General features: G+C 44.9%; 1 protein-coding gene across 1 annotated transcript in view; it reads left to right on the top strand.

Moving 5' to 3' along the window:
• FBXW8 (F-box and WD repeat domain containing 8) overlaps positions 1–20,175 on the top strand; it is a 60,662-nt gene that overhangs the window by 16,927 nt on the left and 23,560 nt on the right. The window contains exons 5-7 of the mRNA XM_005428445.2: positions 11,196–11,353; positions 18,882–19,078; positions 19,928–20,137. Coding sequence (XP_005428502.1) covers positions 11,196–11,353; positions 18,882–19,078; positions 19,928–20,137 — 565 coding nt within the window. The remainder of the gene's footprint in view (positions 1–11,195; positions 11,354–18,881; positions 19,079–19,927; positions 20,138–20,175) is intronic.

Raw genomic sequence — 20,175 nt, 5'->3', positions numbered from 1 at the left:
TCTCTGTGCCTAATGCTGTCATTTGCTGTGCAGAATCCCTTCATTGCTTCACTTTCTCTTACTAAAATCTGGATTTATATGGGGCTTTTTTTAAGCAAATGCTCGTTCAGACACTAAAATTGCTTCTTTTTTTGCCACATTTTTTTCTTTTGCTACCTTTTTCTCAGAGGTTGTGTCCTCCTGGACAATGTGATCTCAGAACATGCATGTGGTCCTTGTTTGACCTTGCCGTTCCAGAGGATCCCGTGGTGTGACATGTCCATGACATGTCCTGAGCCTGTTGCTCCTGACTGGCTCTGAAATACTCACCTGTGGCTGTGCTGAGCCCTGGGGTGAGCTTGCCTTGTGCTGCTGGTGCCCATCTCACCTCACAGCTCACCCCTAAAACCACCCCAGGCAGGCTTTGAGGGGGATGTGTTAATTTTTTAATGCTTGCAGAAAAAGCACTGTGGCTTCACTGCTGCTGCTGATGGCTCTGAAAATAAAACAAAAGAGAGAGACCAGAGTCAGAGAACCCTTCCCAAGACCCAGAACTATCAAGTATCATCTTCTTTCTTTCTTTTTTCTTCAGTTTTCCATGACTGAGTGGTGGCCTGGTAGTGAAGAGCTTGGCCACAAACTGATTTAGCAGATGCTGTGAGGAGTCCCTGCACCTCTTACAGACTGGGAAATCAGCCCTGGCTTCTCTTGAAATTTTAATTTCAGATGTTTTCTGCCTTCCCCCCTAAGTACTGCCAGCTTTCCTTGAGATTTGAGGAGTTAGGACTGGTGAGATTCATGTGCTGATTGCCTTGATAAACCAACAGATTCACATTCCTCCCTTTTCAGGGTGGGGCACACCTGGCACAGGTGATGTTTCCCCAAGTGATGCTTGGTAAAGGCAATGAGAAGCCAAGGAAGAGCTTCCTTAATATCCTGTGTGGTTTGTTAGGGGAATCTGGACATTTATTTCTCATGCTGACATGATTTTATACAGTTGTCTTCATTCTGGGAGCACTCACAAACAATTTGGGCCTTTCAGTTTAACTCATTTTGAGCAACATCTCCACACAAGTAGCTGCTCCTTTATGGTGAGTTCCTTTGTTCTCTTCCATCACCTTGCACTCCACTTTGCTCCTGCTCAAAGGTGACCTGCAAATGACTTTTTAGAAGCTGGGCTTGCCACTCTCTTTAGTTTCATAATGATGTGTGAAACTAGCCCGAAAGGCTTGAAAAAGCTTTCCTGCACTTTTAAAAACTTCATGTCAACTCTCATCTAATTTGGATTTTTTTGCTATAGGGCTTGTGGGTTATTCTCAAGGTATTTATTATTAGCTCTTGCATCTTAATTCAGTGTGCAGACCTGAGGAAACCAAAATATTAATTAGTAATGAAAATGAATCAAAGTTAACAAACCGAAGACTTCCAACAGCCTGAATAAACCCCTGCCTTGATTAATTGCCTAAATTTCACTTCCACGATGCCACAACTTTCAGAGTTTCTCCCTCCCCTCCCAGTGACTGCAAGCCAAGATGTCAAACAAAGCAGAAGGTGAAAATGATTGCTTTTTTCTTCAACCTTCCCCAGACCTTTTGTGCTCTCTTCACTCACTCTCATCATTGTTGAGGAGCAGTGTCAGGGCTCCTCTTTTCACCTGAGCAGGGGAATGACATCATGAGTTCAGAGGGCTCAGGTGACACATGAGCAGGGGCTTAGGTAAGGTGGTGTTAGTGACAGCCAGGCTGCCTTTTCTGCCAGCTCCTGCAAAAAAACCTTTCGGGTGAAACCCAGGGTGGGCTTGGGTTGTTGGGTGTGCTCAGTGGTGTCAGGTGTGGGAGGATTTACCTGCGCTGCACTCGTCAGCTCATGGCACCCATAGGGGAAAGCAGCTGAATGCTCCTGGTGTCAGAGCAAGCAGGATGGGATCATTGCTGTGTTAAACAGGAAGGGAGTTTTTTGGTTTGGGTGTTTTTTCATTTATGAAGCCTGATCTGACTCTGTAGAAGCTGCTTTTGCAGCCTGTCTGGAGCTCTTGGTTTGCCTCTGGGTTTTGCTGCTGCAGGGATGTGCTCAGTGATGCCTTCAGTGTTCTCAGGCACAGACAGTAATTTTGAGCTTGTAAATCCTGGGTTTTTTCTACTAAGGCCAGACAAACCCATCCTTCTTTCTACTAAACTTCTTGAAGATTTCATTTTTACTCTTTGGGCTGTCACCATCAGTGCCTGGAGCTCTGGAGGTGCTGCCCCTCCTCTCTGCTGCTTGCAGCCTGTTGCAGTTTGTGTTCCTTCCAGAGCAAACAGATCAATTTCCAGCATCCTCCAGTGGTGTTTTCTCACCTCTGTCTGCAACTGGAGCCACTGTTTTATCTGTGCTTTGTCCTTTGTGACATGATAGGGCTGATGGAGCAGAGCCTTCCCAAATTGCATCACAATGCCTCCTGAATTATTATGGAAAAGATAATTTTTTTTTCTCCTGAACCCACAGTAATGTGTTTCCTTGGTAGAGCAGCTGCTTTAATTAATGGGCCTGGGCTGATGCAAGCCACTGGAACCTTGAGCTAGGGGACAGGAGATTTTTTTGCCTTAAAAATCAAATTATTAGAAACAGTGTGGTTTTTTCTAATTGCTGCTTTTATAAATGTTCATTAAAATGTTTTCCTTACAGTACAACCCTTTGGCTTGTTTCTGTTCCCTTGGTATGACATTTGCATGCACTTAATATAGAAGGTGAGGCAGAAGCAGTGAGGATGGTGAAATGTTAATTTTGTTACAGATCACAGTGCTAAGCTGCAGAACTACACACTCCAGCAGCTTAACCCACTTTCTTGAGGGATAATTTCCTAAATAAAGCCCTAAAAAGGAAGCTAGAAGCTCTCTGCAGCTCCATATTTGTGAGGGGTCCACAGATGGGCGTGGGTTGGTAAATTGGAAAGTTGGGTTCCCAGCAGAAGAGTTTGGGAACTGATCATGAGGATGCTCAGAATGGATTTCCTACATGCTAAATCTGAAAGTGCTTCCAGATCCATTTTGGGACACATTAGTCACATTTTTCATGGCTGCACTCATATATCAGGCGACTCAAAAGTACATTTGGATGAAATCAGGGAGATTAATTTTCTACTCTGCATTCTTCTACCAGCATTAGGATTGTTTCAGACTCTGGTTTTGGTTTACCCCCATCTGTTTCTCCTTGTGTTTTATGGTGTAGCTTTCTGCTATGTAATAGAAAATTTTCTCTTCCATGTTCCATTTGTGTTTTATTTTTGGCCATTGTGTTCTATTTATATTCCTTTCTGCCATAGCTCTTTTCTGCTGCTATTAGTTTTTCCTGAATCTTTTCCTTAAGGAATCCTTCAGCCAAGCTACCTGTTGGTTAGAGTTGGCAAAATCAATGCCTCCAAGTACCTGGGAATGAGAATGCAGGGAGAATGGGGAACTTTTACCTTTTCCAGTCTTTGAAGCTCCTCACACTGTGGTAGACGTTTCTGAGCTGTCCATCACTCATCCCTCACTTCAGAGGGATACAAAGAAGGTGCTAGAATCCCTTGAATTCTGGTTTTTCACTGTGATTGATACCTCCCAACATGCCATGGTTCTGATGAGGAGCTGTTTTGAAACTGGACATTGAAATGTCACTGTCTCACTTGAGCCTGGGAGAGAACATGGAGCTCAGGGTCAATCTGAACCAATTTGAACGTGTTTGGGCTTGAGTTTGCATTTTTAATTGGGCCTTATTCTTTGAGCCTGCTGAGGGGGGCACTGGCTGATACCTTAATTAAACACAGGAAGGACTGGAGAGTTGCTTTTGGTGGAATAAGGATGAAAACTCTGAGGTGCTTGTTGGAGCAAGACAATGCAAAATACTCATTATTTTACTTGCTTATCAACAGGCATCTGTTTAAACAGAGACTGTTACTGCAGCAAAATTCCTACTGACTTCAATAAAATGCACTGACATTGTAAGGACTTCATAATAAGATCTTTTGAGTATTAACAGATGGTCACTGACTGCCTGAAACAAAGTTGTTGGGTTTTTTTTTTTTTTTGGTTTGTTGATCACCGCAGGTATCTGGAAACCGAACAGACTTTGCCTTCTGGAAATCAGACCTGACTGTGAAACAAAGGGGGTTCTTTCTCCTTCCTTTTCTTTGCTACAGATTCTTTAGAGAAAATATGGAAAATGTAAACTGGTTTCTGGTGGGTTTTATCAGAAGCCTTTGGTGACCAGCCCGATTTGGTGCAGCAAGCCTTGCCCTGGAGGAGTGTGCTCGAGGCAGCACCAAAAGTGAGTGGCACCAGCATCCTGTCTGAACAGAAACCCAGCAAGGGCCCTGTTGACCCTGTGGTTTGAAGTGAAAATCTGCAGTGCCAGCAGTACCCCAGCCATGAAGGAAAGCAGTTTGTCTTTGCTGCTGCCATGGACTGAATGAGCGGAGTCTCAAATGTTTGGAAAATGTTCCTGTTAACAGTTTTTCTTTTGTGTATTTGTCAGTTTATATATTAGTTGCAGTTGTACTTTGCACAAACACTAATTAGACAGCCATCAACACTCAGGGCCAAAGCCTTACTAACAATGCAACTGTGATAGCAGTGTCTTAATTGGTTGAGTATAATTGTCATTAGGCAACCATAAAGACATCTGGGGCTCTGGAGAGGGATCAGCCTCCCCCTCCTCCTCTTCCCCAAATTTGTTCTGGCTATTGCTATCCAGCACAGTGGAGCTTTTTCAGATGAGATTCTGTGTTTTGACCAGTTTCCTGATGTTTTTCTCCTTATGAAATCGTCTGCCTCTTCAGCACCACTTCATTAGAGCTGTGCCAGCCTCCAGCTCTGCTTCCCTCCCACATGTGCTCTGCACTCCACCACCTGCTTCCCAGACATTCATCGTGGGGCAGCAGCAGCTTTTACCCCCAGCTCCTTCTGCTTTCACTCATGTGGGAGAGCACAAGCAAAATGTCCATCTCATTACTGCCACTAAAAAGTAGTCACAATGCTTTTGGTTAGTGAGTGGGTATTTTTATTGTATATTAATTTAATTTCTCCCAGTTTTTCTATGCCGTATGCATTCCACCTATTGTTGCTCCATTTCAGCAAGGTTTTGATGCATCTTTCCTGAACATCCAGTCTAATTTTTACAGCTAGATCCATATCTGGCCAGAATTACAGAATGGGCTTGTTGAGGAGAAGTATATTTAGAAAAATACAGCTTGTCTCTTCTCTGCTGCTGCTTCTCATGTGTCTGTACTGAAATATTCCAAAGAACAAGGGCAAAGTGGAATGTGAGTCCATCAAAGAAGCTGAGTTATTTGTGTGGAGAGGCTCTGTTGAACATCAGAGAAGGAAAAATGTGTGAGTAGAGAGAGCTGGGAGCCAGATGTGGTGTGGTGGAAGGAATCAGGGAAGGGGTGTCAGGAGAGGGGGAAATCAGCCTTGTGAACAACAGGCTTCTTGTTGCTCCCTGTTGTGCTCAGGAGAGCAGGACTTTGGACAGCATTTCTAAGTGAAATGAAGCAGGTGTGGTCTGTAATATGGGTTGTTTTAGGGTTTGGGGTTGGGTTGGTGGATGTGCTCAGTGGTGTCAGGTGTTGGAGGATTTACCTGCACTGCTCTCATCAGCTCATGGCACCCATCAGGGGAAAGCAGCAGCAGCTGAATGCTCCTGGTGTCAGAGCAAACAGGATGGGATCATTGCTGTGTTAAACAGGAAGGGAGTTTTGAGTTGGTTTTGGTTTTTTTTTTCACTCCAGCAGGAAGCTAAGTGGGCATTTCTTTGCCATCTTGGTAGAAAATTCAGTAACTGAGTGGGTTTGGAGTGCTGGGCTTGTTCTTGGGCAGGACTTGTATCTGGGGTTATTTCATTCAGTGATCCAAATGAAATTTACAGGGCAAAATGTAGAAGTTGTGGTGGGAAATGAATAGAAATCTTGAAATTATCTAGAAATAGTGCAGTGTGTTCCTCTCTCCAGCCAGCTCTGTTGATAGGGCAGATTTGCCAATTATCTGCAATAAAGCAGCCTTTTTATTTTTTTTTACAGCAAGGCAGTCCTTTAATAGTTTAAAAGCCTTTTGTTGTGGTTACAAATTGAAAGTGTGGTGCTCTTTACAACAGCATTAAATTTTTTTTTTTTGTTTGTTTGTTTCTGAATTGGATTCATCTGTGTCTGAAATTTTTCCAGTTCAGTCCTGGTGCAGGCCCAGTGCACACTGGAAATGGGCAGTGGAGGAGCTGGTTTCTATCTCCCATTTCCCCAGGCTGCTTCCCTGCCCAGACCTGCAGCTCCACTCATGATCCCACCAGTCTTGTGGAATATCTCTCCCAATCCTTCAGCTCTGCTCTGTGGGACTGCCCTGGGAAGGATGGGAATGGTGAGAAATGGGGGAGGAGGGATACAGGAGAACCTTGGGAACCTTCCTGAGGAACTTCTCCTGTGCTGGCACTGCTGGGATTTCTGGACATCCCTGGGTGAGCTTTGGTGGCTCTTGCAGGGTTCTCCTGGAGTCTCCTTGGTCTGTGTCACTGGAGGAGCACAGGATGCTCTCAGGGATTGTTGGGCAGTGTCAGAACTCTCTGGGAACAAATTGTGGTGTCTGCAGGTCCTGGCAAGGGCTGAGAGAGCAGTGTGGCTCCATGGACAGGAGTGGGAGCTCTCCAGCATGAACTGATCCTCCAGGGAGTGGAGGAGGAGGAGGAGGAGGCTGCAGGGTGGGCTGGTGCAGACCCTGCCAAACAGGTCCCAGCACAAACACATCAGAATTTATTTCATCATCAAATTGATTTCAAACCAATGGCCAGAAGTGTTTGGTGGTGCTGCTCCAGTTTGAGCTTGGCTCAGAGGTGATTCAGGTGGTTCTTCTTGAAAAAAGAACATTTCAAACTAAATTTTGACTTGGTTGAATTCTGAGATGAAATTAGTTTAAGGATTTACTGTAGTGCTGTGATGTTGTTTCTTCAATTCCAGGTTTACAGTCAATGCATTGTTATTTTTGGTGGATCCCTTGTGTTCCAGGCTGTGTAGAGAAACCAGATCCAGTGTGCCTTGAGAATTATCCAGCCCTGACTCTCTCCTCTTCTTGTGCCATTTTCTCCTCCTCTCAGTCTTTGTTTTTACATCTCCAGCCTGGACTGTGTGAGAGCTACACCAGGAGGAGATGCTGTTCTTCCTTGTTTATTTAGAGATGGAAACAAATATTCTGTCACTGAGTTCTGTCCAGTCTACCAGTGTTTTATGTCTGGAACTCACTTTTCAGTGACAAGAGAATTTTGGCTTCTCTTGGGAGGAATCTGCTGCTCTTGGCAGTGAGGAGAAGCTCAAAAACACGACCCCAACCAACCCTAACGTAAGGAAACAAAAATCAGTTCAAAATTAAAATGCTTCCAAAACATTGAGTGCCTCTTACTGAAGGGGCCTGCAATCACCTGTCCTGTTGTGGTTTATATCCAGATTTTGAAGCAAAATGAGCCTTTTCCAGTTTTGCAAACTGAGGAGATTTGTTGCGATCTGATCTGTGCTCTGTGTCCAATCCAACGTGAAACATTTTGCTGTGGGGAAGCTTCTTTCTTGGCCTGTTCTTGTTAGATTGTGCTGCTGTAAATTGGGAATGAAAGCAGGATTCAGAGGGGTTTGGGTCTCGTTTGCAGAGGGAGGGAAAGGGAGAAGTGTCCCACCCTGTTCCCATTTCCCTGGGTGCTCTCTGTAAGGCACAGCAGAGGAGGCAGGTGACAAGGACAGGCTTCCCTCTCTTCCTGATCAATTAATGTGCATCTCTCTCTGCCTGACAGATTTCACCACCCCCCTGGGCACTTTAATTCCTCCTGTAAATTGGAGCCGTTTCACCAGGAGGTGGGGAGGGATCTGCTCCCAGTACCAGGAGCCCCGGGCATGGCACTGCCCAGAGAACTGGGAAACCTGAGTGCAACTCCCACATCTCCTAAACCTTCCTTTCCTTCTTTTTCTTGTAATTAACTGCTTTTTTCCTCATAAGCACAGCCAGATTCCCAACCACCAGACCTCTGAGGCTGGTAAGAATCACTCTTCCATTATACTTTTCCCCCAAAAATCAGGATGTAACAACACAGGTGACAGAGCAGGAAGCACCTTTCGTTTTCCAAAAGAATCCAAGTGTCAGCTGTGCCAGAGGAAGACATCTGACAGTGTTAATTATCACAGTTTTGTCAAAACTGGCCTTAAATAAGTATAGAACTGTGGTCTTTGACCAGTTGTAGAAGCCTCTCTGCTTTTTTTGTGATTTTTTTCTTTAATAATCTTTTGTGTGGTCGTAGATGGCCCAGAGCAGTTTATCCATTGTTTGCTGTGTAACAACCTGTCATTCACATATATTCAATATTATCTGAAAAGTTTAGTTCTGTTTCTTTATTTCCTCATTGACAAGCTGATGTTGAATTACAGGTTTTGTGATATTTTAGTGAGCCTGCTGAAAAAAAGGAACCTTAATTCTAAAGACAACACTTAGTTGTATCAATTAGTCTTCAGAGATGTAGGTAAATTGATCTGTTGATGACACATCAAGAAATTTCTTCTATAAAAAGAAATTTCTTCCTATAAAGAGCAGCAGGTTGGGTGGGTGCTGGTATGGTCATAGATAAATGCTCTGGTTTAACACAACCAGAAGTCTTGAAAGACTGAAAAGAACCAGTTTGAAGTTTTGCCACGAGGTAATTTAGGCTTGTTCCTGATTTCCTTTTACCTCTTGAGCCTGGCTCTCCCTTTGTAAAGTGGATACTGATTGTGGTGGCTCAGTTGTTGTGGCTCAGAATGAACTGGGTTGGAAAAGTCCTTTGAGAACATCAAGTCCAACCTGTGACCCAGCAGCTCCTCATCAGCTGAACCATGGCACTGAGTGCCACATCCAGGGACAGTGACTCCACCACTGTGGGAACTGCAAAAACAGAAACTTCCACAGATGCTAAAGGGTTTGATCTGCAGCCTTAGAAAAAGGTTGGATTGATGTAAAAATACAACACATGGACATTAAGTGGAAAAATCATAAACTTATGTTTCTATAGTTATAAGAATATGCCTTAAGTAAGTGAGAAACTGCATTGATAAGGTGGTGAAGGGTTTACAATGTAGGGGTGGGGTTGTATGGAATAAGCTGAGAGTTTAGAAGTTATGATAGAAGCATCTGTGTGCCTGTGAGACAGAAGCCTATTGGACAAAAATACCCTCAGTGCAGTAGAAGTAAAGGTGGTAGGTTAGAAAAGCAAAATAAACCTTATGGCATCTATTCATTGGGTTAGAAAGTTCTATATTGTCTTGTAACAAGGAACTTGTGACCATTTTGAGCTATGGCTGATTGCTTGCTCCTCTGAAATCTCACAGCCTCTGAGACTGATGTTTGTCTGAGCAGTAAATCCTTCTTAGGCCAGCTGTGCTGCCATCCCTTCATTAAAAGCTGTGACAATGATACACCACCTCCCTGGGCACAGTCTCTCTTTCAGTGAAGAATTCTTTTCTGATGTTTAACCTAAACTTCCTCTGGCTCAGCTTGTGTCCTCTCATTCTGTCAGTTGTTGCTTGGGAGAAGAGACCAACCCTCCCTGCCTACAGCTTCCTGTCAGGGGGTTGTAGAGAGTGATAAAGTCACCCCTGACCCTTCTTTTTCCATGCTAAACAACCCCAGCTCCCTCAGGAGCTCACAGGACTCACAGTTCCTCACAGGCCTTGTGTTCCAAGCCCCTCACCAGCCTTGTTTCCCTTCTCTGGACACACCCCAGCCCCTCTATATCCTTCCCAAACTGAAGGCCCCAGGACTGGACACAGCACTCAGGGTGCAGCCTGACCAGTGCTGAGCACAGGGCCAGAACCACTGCCCTGCTCCTGCTGGCCACACCATTCCTTGTAGCTCCAATTTCATTTATCTGCCTGCCCTGGTAGACTTTGGTGCCATGTTCAATAAATGAGACTGAAATGGGCAAAGCTGATGGTTTTGTGCCCAGGGGGCTGGGGTGGATCAGTCTGGGAGCTGTTTGAACCCATCCTTGTTCCTTCCTCCTTCTGCTGCAGCCACCTCCTTGCAGGTGCTGTGGGGTTGTTGGTGTTGGATTGTGACTGTTTCTGACCCAGAAATGGGGCAACTGAGAGGTGTTTGAAAAACTTTTATTGCATTTTCAGTCTCATGAGAAGGGTGAAGCAATAGAGATGTTATAATTCACACCATCACAATCAGAAGCCAACTGTTTCCTAACTACAATACACTATAAGTGTTTCTTGGCCTGTCAGCATTTTGCCACACTGTGCTGTAAATGCCTTAAAGACAATAATCTAAAATAACACCTTGTGGGTCCCACCACAATGCATCTTTCATAGTTTTATTTCTCTAAAGTAACCAGTCTTGTGAGCCCATCCTTTGAAACTTGTTTCTAGCTCCATTTCTCTCCCAACAATGTCTGTCCTATTCCATGGCATTCCTAAGTCAGCATTTCTTATCTCAAGGTTTGCATACAGATGCACACTGTGTGGGCCTTCTGCCAGGCTTTGAGAATTCTCTACAAATTCATTTCCCACATTTCTCTCTCTCTCGAACAGAAAAAAACTTCTTTGATAGCTTTGTTTATTGTTTGCTGTGCACAGTGAAGTGTGCAAGGCACTATCACTAACATTGTCACTACAACAATCAATTATTTTGTAAAGTTTTTTAGTTAAGGTGTAAAACTCTGTGTTTTAAACAAGTCATCTAACTATGATCTATCCTCTTGTTTTAATTGGATTTGTCAAATGATTTAGTTTTTGAAGTTGTTTGTGGATGGACTCTGAATGGTCAGATAAATTTATATAACACAATCCTTCCAGTTCTATATAACTGGGGTTATATGCAGTTTGCATACAGATCCATACTATGCTGTGGCATTCACATCCTCTGAACAGAGAGAGACATCATTTTCTCTCCCAGGATTTTTCCTGTTTGTTTGTGGATGGACTCTGAACGGTCAGATAAATTTATACAACACAATCCTTCAGATTCTTTATAACTATGGTTATGTGCACAGTTTGCATACAGATCCATACTGTGCTGTGGCATTCACATCCTCTGAACAGAGAGAGACATAATAATTTTCTCTCCCAGGATTTTTCCTGGAGAAGCACAGAGAGAAGAAGAGAAAACAAGTCTTACCTCTCTACCTAAGCCTTCCATCAAGTTGTAAAAATTCTCTCTGATTTATTTCTCAGGTGGGTGATGGCTGCCCTTGTTTTGCAGGTACAGCTCAGGGGAAGTGAAGCTGTGGGACACCCGCACCTGGGACTACAGAGCCCCTGTGCTGGCAGCAGTGCCAGGCCCTGAAGGGGCTGGAGCCCTGCCACACGTCTCCTTTGTGAGGATCAACAGCTCCCTGGCCGTGGCTGCCCACGAGAACGGTGAGCAAGCACAACTCTCCTCCCTATTAAAACAACAGCAAATAAAAAAAAAAAAAAAGCTTTACAAAAATGAAGCAGCTGTGCTCAGCTTTTTGTGTGTCTGTAATCCTGTGTATCCACACACACACACACACTTGCTTTTATGTGAGAAAGTTGGCCAATAACCCTAAATGCATTAGGAGGCATTGGAACATAGCACCCATTAAAGCTGAGCTTTAATTCCTACTGGAGCTGCTGCACAAAGCTCGAGTGCCAGGCTGTAGTCCAGCCAAGCTATCTTAAGCAAATAACTTGTTTTGCTATAAAAATATTAAATATTCTTCCACCAGCCTTCTCCTCTGGCCAAAACTCCCTTGGGGTGCTGTGGAGCTTTGTTATGGGGATGGTGGTAAACTTGGATGGCTGATTAATCCCCATCCCTCTCACTCTTGGCGTGGTGTGTGGATGCACTGAAGTGTTGGTTTGCAGTGCTGGGTTGTTGTTATATACTTGGATTTAAAGAAATGAAAGCTTTCACCTAATATTTAGTGAAACCCTCATAAAATCCTGGTTGTGTGCATTGTTTTAAATATCCTTAGAGGGTTTCTATAATGGACAACAAGAGCCAGAGACCAACATCTTCTGGATGTGGGAACAGCAATTAAAAAAGTCAGGTTTGGACAGTGCTGCCCAACTGGGATCCTAAACTGAGGGGCTCGGGCAGAACCCCACTCCCATCATCTTTAAAATGTAAAATTTGATACTTAAAATGTCTCTTGGGTATAAATAAAGAGTATTTGTAAGTCTAGAGAGCTTTGTACACACACTGTCTTTGATCCTGGTGTGTCTGCAGGTGACAACAAAACAGAAGGTGGATAATCCAAACAAAATCCCTAATCCATACTTTTATTTTAGAAGTAAATTAAATGCTTTATGTGTTTTAAGATTCTTAACATCCTTAGCTGTTTTTCTAGCTTGGATCATGCCAGGATGGTTTTCTGTGGTAAAAATTGTTAATAAGCAACATTTTCTGACAACAGCAAATCTGATGTTATTAATATTATTTACTGGAGTCATAGGAAATTATAACACAGGTTTAAGTGCTGGCTTTTTTTCCAGTGTTCCAAGCAACAGCTAGCAGAGGGTCTTTTGTTTGTTTTCTAGTTTCCCACTGACTAATCTAATAATTTGTCTGGGTTTTTTGCCTGTCATATCCCTTGCTGTCAGTGCTGTGACTGAACTAGTTTGCATAAAGCTCGGCGTCTTTTATTCTTTTGGGTAGAGATTTTAATAGGCTCTGTGATATGGCAGTTACTCTGATTTGAGAAGCCTTGGTCAGAATAGATTAGTTTCTATGGGAATAGGGAAATAAAAAGACCCATTTTAGCAATGTTTACTAACTGCAAGCCGAAAGCACATATTTACAGTTTGCTGGAGAGAGTTATTTTAAATTTTGGGGAGGGAGCGGACGGCTTTGAAGATAATGTGTTTGATTGTTCTTTGTTGTACTTTTCCAGCTCCCTTTCCTCTTTGTTTGTAAGTTTGACTAACCCAGAGAAACCATCTGCTCGTGTTGGAGGTGGTGCTGTCAGGCAGTCTAGACTTCCCTGGCGAATCCCTGGCTGGCCCCAACACCATCGGCTGCTCCCGGTCCCGCAGGGCTCCCGTGGTGCTGGCCCTGGTTCCCCATCCCAGGGAAGGGCTGGCAGGCACTGCCTGCCCTGCTCTGCTCCTCAGCTCCTTCCCCAGGCACACCAAGGACACAGGGATGTCCTCCTGGGATGCCCTGGCCAAAGTGGGTTGTCACTCCATGGTGGCCTTGGAGGAAAATGGGATTGTGGCTCCTGACGGTGCCAGCCTCAGGCTGCAGGGACAGGGAGAGGAGGGAGGAATGGATGAGGAGCAAATGAAGTTCCCTGTGCCCGTGCCAGCGCTCAGTGGGGGCACTGGATGTACACCTGGGGCAACGGGACTTGGCAACTCGAGCCACAGTTGTGATTTTTGAATTCCAACCCACTGGCCTCATATTTCTTCTGCCTTGTTTCCTATTGTCAGCACTGGCAGTGCTCCAGTTTGATTTTACCACTAATTGTGTTGCACGTTACCGAACTGAAATGAATCAAATCAAAATGCTTTTCCTGGAGCATTAGATAAAGCAGGCGAGGGTTCTGGGTAATGAGCAGATGCTGCTAATGCAGGGACAGGAGAGGCCTTGCCAGGACTCCATCTGCTCCATGCTTGCCTGCCTTTGGCTGGGAGCCACAGCTTTTGGGAAACAGCAGTCTGCTTCAGCCATCCCTCTCCCCCCTGCGCTCTGGAGTTGCATGGTTTGACTGGCAAACAATGTGCAGCAACAGGAGAACAGAACTTTTTCCTGCTGTCCTTTAAATGCCACGGCCACCCTGCTGCAGGCACAGTGGGGAACACAGCCCTGCTGCCCTGCTTGTACCCCCTCAGGCCCACGGTGAGGAGCTGGTGGCCTTCCCAAGCTGCAGAGGAAGCACAGGAGGGTGGGTGCTGCAGGGATCAGAGGTGCTCCTGCCTGCTGCAGCCTCCAGGAGGGGAATTTTGGCAGCGCTGCTTTTTGGATTTCGGTGCTCTTGTCCTTTCTGGTGCCCCTAAAGCTGCCTGGGGGTGTTGTCCCTTCTGTACCCTCTTTGCAGAGTGATGGGTTTGGTGTCCCTCAGTGCCAGGATGTAAGAGAGCAGGAGCATTCCAGGCTGGCTGCAGTGAAGGAAAAAAATGTCAGAAGCAAACTGCAGGAGCAGGGGCTGGGATGTTTATTCCCATTGGTGGCTGTGGGTGCAGATCTCTTGGTTTGGGTGAGTGGAGTGTGATTTCCTATCCCATTCCCCACACTGGGAATGAAACAGGGTCTGTGCCTTCTCTGAGGGACTGTCCAGGGATGGTGCTGTGTGGAAATCCCTGGAAGAGGGGTGCTAGGGGTAAAATCTGGCAACATTTGGTGGGAACTGGTGTGGTAATGGCACTGTGAGGGAAAGGCTCTTGTCACTGAGGTCTGATCTCTCACTCTTTGTACCCTCAGGACCTGCTAGAAATGAAAATTAAATGTAAAATGTTGGTTAATGAACTTCAAGTGTCTACTAAGGTTAAATTAGTGTTTACTAACACACGACTAGAAGTGGTTTTGGGACAAACTCAAAAATTCACAGCACCAAGTTTTGATCCTCCAGGCTGGTGCTCATTTCCACCCATGCTTTTCTTATACTGCTTGTACTTCATAGAGATATGATATAGCTGAAAATTACAAGGAAATAAATTCATGTTCCCACTTTGGAGTAAAAAAACCCCACCTGTATGGAGCCATAGAATCACAGAATAGCCTGAGTTGGAAGGGACCCACAAGGATCATCAAGTCCAAGGGTTTTCAAAAGGTGAAATAGAGTTTATTTTGTTTAAATCAAGGTGGCAAGACCACAGCTCTGAAAAAGGACAAGCACCATGGAGATGATGTGAATTCAGCACCTTCTGGCCTTCCCAGGCTGTTGTGTTTAGAAGCTGAAGGGAATGAGTTTGTAAACCATGAGCACATTTGGATTCCCTGCTCCAGCACAGACAAAATTCTGGGGTTTTAAATATTTTTTTTTTCAGATGATGCACATGTAGATTGCTTTACATCCCTTCCAAAGCTGGCAGCAGCCACCAGCTGACAGCAAATGCTGGTTTTAATGTGGAAGAGCTGATGCAAAGTGTCTTTAGGATCCGAGCTGGGATCTTCCACACCCACATCCAGCCCTCCCATCCTGAGCTCCCCAAACAGGCAGCTCAGGTGGGCAGTGCCAGCTGTGCCCAGCTCAGGAGGGGCTCAGACAGGCTCTGTGACACTGCCAGACACAGCCAGGATAATATTTACAAATGAGATTTAACACTGTTTGCTCTGTGGTTGTGCTGCCTTGCCCTGTCGGAGGATTAGGGGATTTTAAAGGAAAAAAGATACTTGGGTTTGTTTAATTTTGTAGCAAATGCGTTGCCTGTAATAGCAGAGAAAAACCTGTGTGAAAACAGATGTAACAGCTGCTTTTGCAGGATGTCTTTTGTGCTGCCAGCACTGCTGGTGGAGAGAGAGGAGCCTCCAGCCTCCCACCTTTGACACAGCAAGAGCTGTGCAGGGCTGGTGATGCTCCCAAAATGTGGAGTTCAGTCAGGATCAGCTCTGCACTCTGAGGCACAGCACCTCCTGCTCAGTGTTCTATCCAAGTACTTTCCAGTCTGGAGTCAATGGCAATAAATGGACCTTTCATCAGGCCACAATTCAGAAATACATGGGTTAGGAGTTGAATTTTTTGTTAAATCTGGGGCAGAGTGATCAACGAGGCTGGTGCGGTGATTGTCACATTGAATATCAGCATCACACCAGCAGCAGCAGCTTCTTGCACTTCTTTTCATGAGCCATGATCACTTTCCAGCTTGCTCATAATTCTAAATAATTTAGGGGAGTTACTGTTAGAGTTCAGTTGGAATAATCACAATTATGGTGCAGATTTTAGCGTGCTGTGAAACCGCTGCTTATAATTTTCCTTTCGTGACCTTCTAACACTTAGTAAGATTTCAGTATTACAAAAAATAAAAAAGATAACATATGGCTGCAACCTTAACTTCACCTCAGCAGAGGAATTGCTGTGGAAATGAGGTGCTGGGCAGTGCTGGAGGCAGGAAGACAGACTGTGGAGAGCAGTGATCTCATCTGCACTGCTAAATCTTTGCCTGATTTTTTTTAGTGCCACACTAATAACCTGAACTGGAATGGTGTGGGATTTTTTGCTCTTACCCAAACGCGATTGACTGCTGCAAGGACTTGCACACCCATAAATACCTTTTGTTGTTTCTGCAGTGAAATGCAGAATATTCTGAGCAGCACTTTTAGCCCTCATAGCAGCTTTACCTATTTATAAATCCAGTGGAGTGTTTGCTTTTTTTGTTTTCTTTCTGTCCTGATCCTTGTGGATCCCTTCCAATTCAGGATATTCTTTGAACTCTCCAGGTTACTCTTTACTTTGTGCTCCTTCATCACACCTGAATTTGTGACCTTACAAGTCACTTTTTTTTTTTTAGATTACCAGGAATGTAATCTAAAATGTTTTGCCCGTATCATGATATGGGCAATACAATGCACATATCTGTGTTTGTACACTCTGTGTTTGCCTGGTTAAAATCTTTTATTTTGGACAGATTTTTTTCATGTTTGAGATGCAATAATAGTAATAGTAATAGTAATAGTAATAGTAATAATAATAATAATAATAATAATAATAATAATAATAATAATAATAATAATAAGTGGCTTGTTGCCCAAAATTGGAGAGCAGAACCCTGAGCTCTGGGTTTCTCAGTTTACTCCTGTGGTCAGAATATATATGTTTTTTAATTTTTTAGAACTTTCATCCATTTAGACACTGTTAAACCCAGTGGAATGTTCATCACAGAGATGTGTAAACAAAAGGCTTCACTGAAAGCAAACCAACCTTCTTTTTCCCCTTCATGAACCTGATATTTAATTGAGATACATTTTCTGCTGAACAAAAATTGAAAATCCTCCTGCTTGGAGGAGCCTGGCAGCCAAATCCATGGTCTGACACGAAAGTCCAGTTCTGACTCCCTGTGTGTGATACCAGTTTATCACTGATGGGGTTTTTCCTGGCTGAATCATCTCCTGGAGGTGAGACCTCCCCATCCCTTTGCCTTGGGGAGGAGCAGCCCCAGCTCAGCCCTGCAGAGGGGCTGCAGCCTGTGCTGCCCACTTGGATTTGTTAACTGGTTTGAAGCTGTGTGCAACCAGTCTGTTTTGCAAACCCAGTTCAGCAGTTATTTACCTTTCAAGCAATTAACATAATTACCATTATGCTAAGAAGTCATTTTGGGAAGTTCTGCTCGGAGCCCTTACGGCTCCGTCGGGACAGTTTTAGTCGGGACTGATCTTTCTGATGGAAGCCTAATTGCAGTTTTGGCTTTGTGTAAACAAACAGAGGCGGCTAATTGTTTAGGCAAATAGCAGATTAATTTAAATATTCATCCCTAATAAAACAAAAATGGTCCCCATTATGGTACTCATTCCCATGGTGAGGAATATAAATATTCAGTGGGAGTGCCATTAGACAGGGATCTTAAGGATTATCTGCATTATTTCACATGGGTAGCACTTTCCAGATACCAAATAATCTTTACAAAAGCTACCATAAATCAATTTAAACTCATTTAGCTACCATTTCACTATGTGCAGTTTCATTACCACACTCTTGCTTCACCTCCTCTGGGACTGGGGAGGAGTGTTTGCAAACTGGCAGTGGTGCCCATCCACAGCTGTCTGTCAGGGCTTTTATGTCTCCTTCTGAAGGAAGAGCTGCCATTAATCATTTCATCATTAACGTGCTCCTCTGCAAGGGAGCCTTCTCCAGCCCTGCCTGTCGTGCTGGAAGATTGCTTCTCAATTCAGTGCAAAGGTGGCCCAGAAGGCTCCAATTCCCTTCTGGTTCCCTCCTGATTGCCTCAGGTTGCTCTTATTCAGATTATGATGCTTTTAAATAGAGAACTAGGGAGCCAGGCTGGCAAAAATGCAATTATAAATATGATTTCTTTTGACTTACACTCCTTTATCTTTAGGATTTGCATTCTTTAGCTTTTCTCTGTGGTGACCAGGGACAGGACCCAGGGAATGGAGCTGTGTTGGGAGGTTTAGGTGGAGATCAGGGCAAGGTTCTTCCCCCAGAGGGTGCTGGCACTGGCCAGGCTCCCCAGGGCAGTGAGGAAAGCCTCTGGCTCAGGAGCCTTTGGACAGCACTGCCAGGGATGGACAGGGTGGGATTGTTGGGGGGTCTGGGCAGGGCCAGGAGCTGGGCTGGATGATCCTGGGGGTCCCTTCCAGCTCTGGATATTCTCTGATTCTGTGACCATGCAGCAAAGTGACTTAAAATTGGAGTGTGGGTTCTTCCTCACTGGTTTTGGGGTAATTGAGGGCCTCTCTCTGATAGAACAAAATTTCAGGTGTCTGTTTTTATCTGATCTCCAAATATGGAAATGTGAGAGAAGTCAAAGAGTCTTCCTCAAGGTAGCTGCTAATGTTATTGGACAGTCAGAAGTTAGGAGTTAGGTACAGAGCAATAGAGCCTGGAATCACAGAATCACAGATGGGTTTGGGTTGGAAGGGACCTTAAAGCATATCCCATTTCACCTCTGCTATGGCAGGGACACCTCCCACTGTCCCAGGTGGCTCCAAGCCCCAATGTCCAACCTGGCCTTGGGCACTGCCAGGGATCCAGGGCCAGCCACAGGGCCAGGGCCTGCCCACCCTGCCAGGGAACAATTCCTAATTCCCAATATCCCATCTATACATCCCCTCCTTCAGCTTCAGGCCAGAGCACATAAATTCTCCTGTGCACCCCTGGCCAGAGGAACCAGAGCATCCTGAATTTCAGCCGTCCTGCCCCCATCTCTTCCCCGTGTGTTCCTTTGTTCCACCAGCTCCATTTGCAGCTGTTGAAAGGCTCCTTGAAGGTTGTGTCAGAGCTGAGCTAACGCCATTTCCCCTGTGCAGGCACTGTCAGTGTTTGGAGCCTGCTGCTGGGCCAGGAGCCCATCCATCACTTCCAGCACAACCAGCACCTCCAGGCGCTGGCGCTGGCCCCGGGCGGCGCCGCCGTGGCCACGGCCTCTGGCTTCCAGGTCAGGCTGGAGAGCCCCGACGACAGAGGATTCTGGCAAACCCCAGGAACCTTCGAAATCCAGAAATTGGTGAGTCTCCAGGCTACTCTGTTTCCTTACAGGAGCTCCTGATCCATTAATTGTTGTTGGTAGGGTTGGGATGGTTCTTACAAAAGCCTTACAGCCTGAGCTAGTTCAGGGCGGTACCAGCTCGAGGCTCTGACTTTGGAGCAGGTTCAGGGTGAGTCTTCCATCCCTGAAGAGCAAGGGTGAACTGCTGGCTTGAGCTAGGAGTGAAAATGAGCACAAGTCCATATGGTGCAGGAGGTTGGCTGGGTTTTTTTAGGTTTTTTTTTCAATTTTTTTTTTTGTCAACAGTAAACTAAGCTGGCTCATTTTGTAAATCAGTTTTCTCGCATAGAATTGGAGCTGAAACTGCAGGTCTCATTCCAGATCCACACTATCTGATTAATTCTGAGGCAGGATATTGCAGGCAGCCTAATAGTGTCACTTGTGAAGCTGTAACTACTCATGCAGCTTCTTTAGGTTGCACCTTCTGTCACTGAAGTTTTGAGGGTTGTAATTAAAACTCATTCTCTGAAGTTTTGTTTTGTCTCAGAGTATCAGCATTTGTTTTTAAAGGGGAAGGAAGTGTGTAGGAATAATTGAGTCTTGCAGCCTCTCTCCTGTAGGAGGGAGCTGTGCAGTTAAAGGGTGTGAAGTGATTTAAACCACTCCTGATTAATCCCCCCTCCAAAGCTCAGTCTTACAGTTCAGAAATAAGCCTGATGCTTGATCTTTGTGTGCAATCAATCCATAGCTGAGATGATTCAGGACACACATGAGTAGTTTGTTCAGTTCAGCACATGCAAAAGAATTTTTGACTGTATTAGAATAAATTAAAAATAAAAAATAAAATAAAAAGTCTGCTCTTTTTAGGTCAACTTCCTTAATCTGGTTCCAGATGTGCCGGGGAGCCCGGTGGCAGTGGCAGCTGCAGAGGACATTGTCTATCTCCTGAAAGCAGAAGCTCCTGGCAGGATTCTGCACTCAGTCTATGGCCAGCCTGTCACCTGCCTCGACGTGGCTGCTCACGAGGCTGCCTTTGGCATCAAAACCTTTGGCTGGTTATTGAATGAGCCCAACCAGGTACTGTCATTATTTTTGAGAAGATTTTTACACCTTTG

Source organism: Geospiza fortis, unplaced genomic scaffold (genome assembly GCF_000277835.1).
Source record: "Geospiza fortis unplaced genomic scaffold, GeoFor_1.0 scaffold31, whole genome shotgun sequence".
Classification (NCBI taxonomy): domain Eukaryota; kingdom Metazoa; phylum Chordata; class Aves; order Passeriformes; family Thraupidae; genus Geospiza; species Geospiza fortis.
Note: the sequence above shows the minus strand (reverse complement) of the source record. Positions and strands in the feature narration are given on the sequence as shown.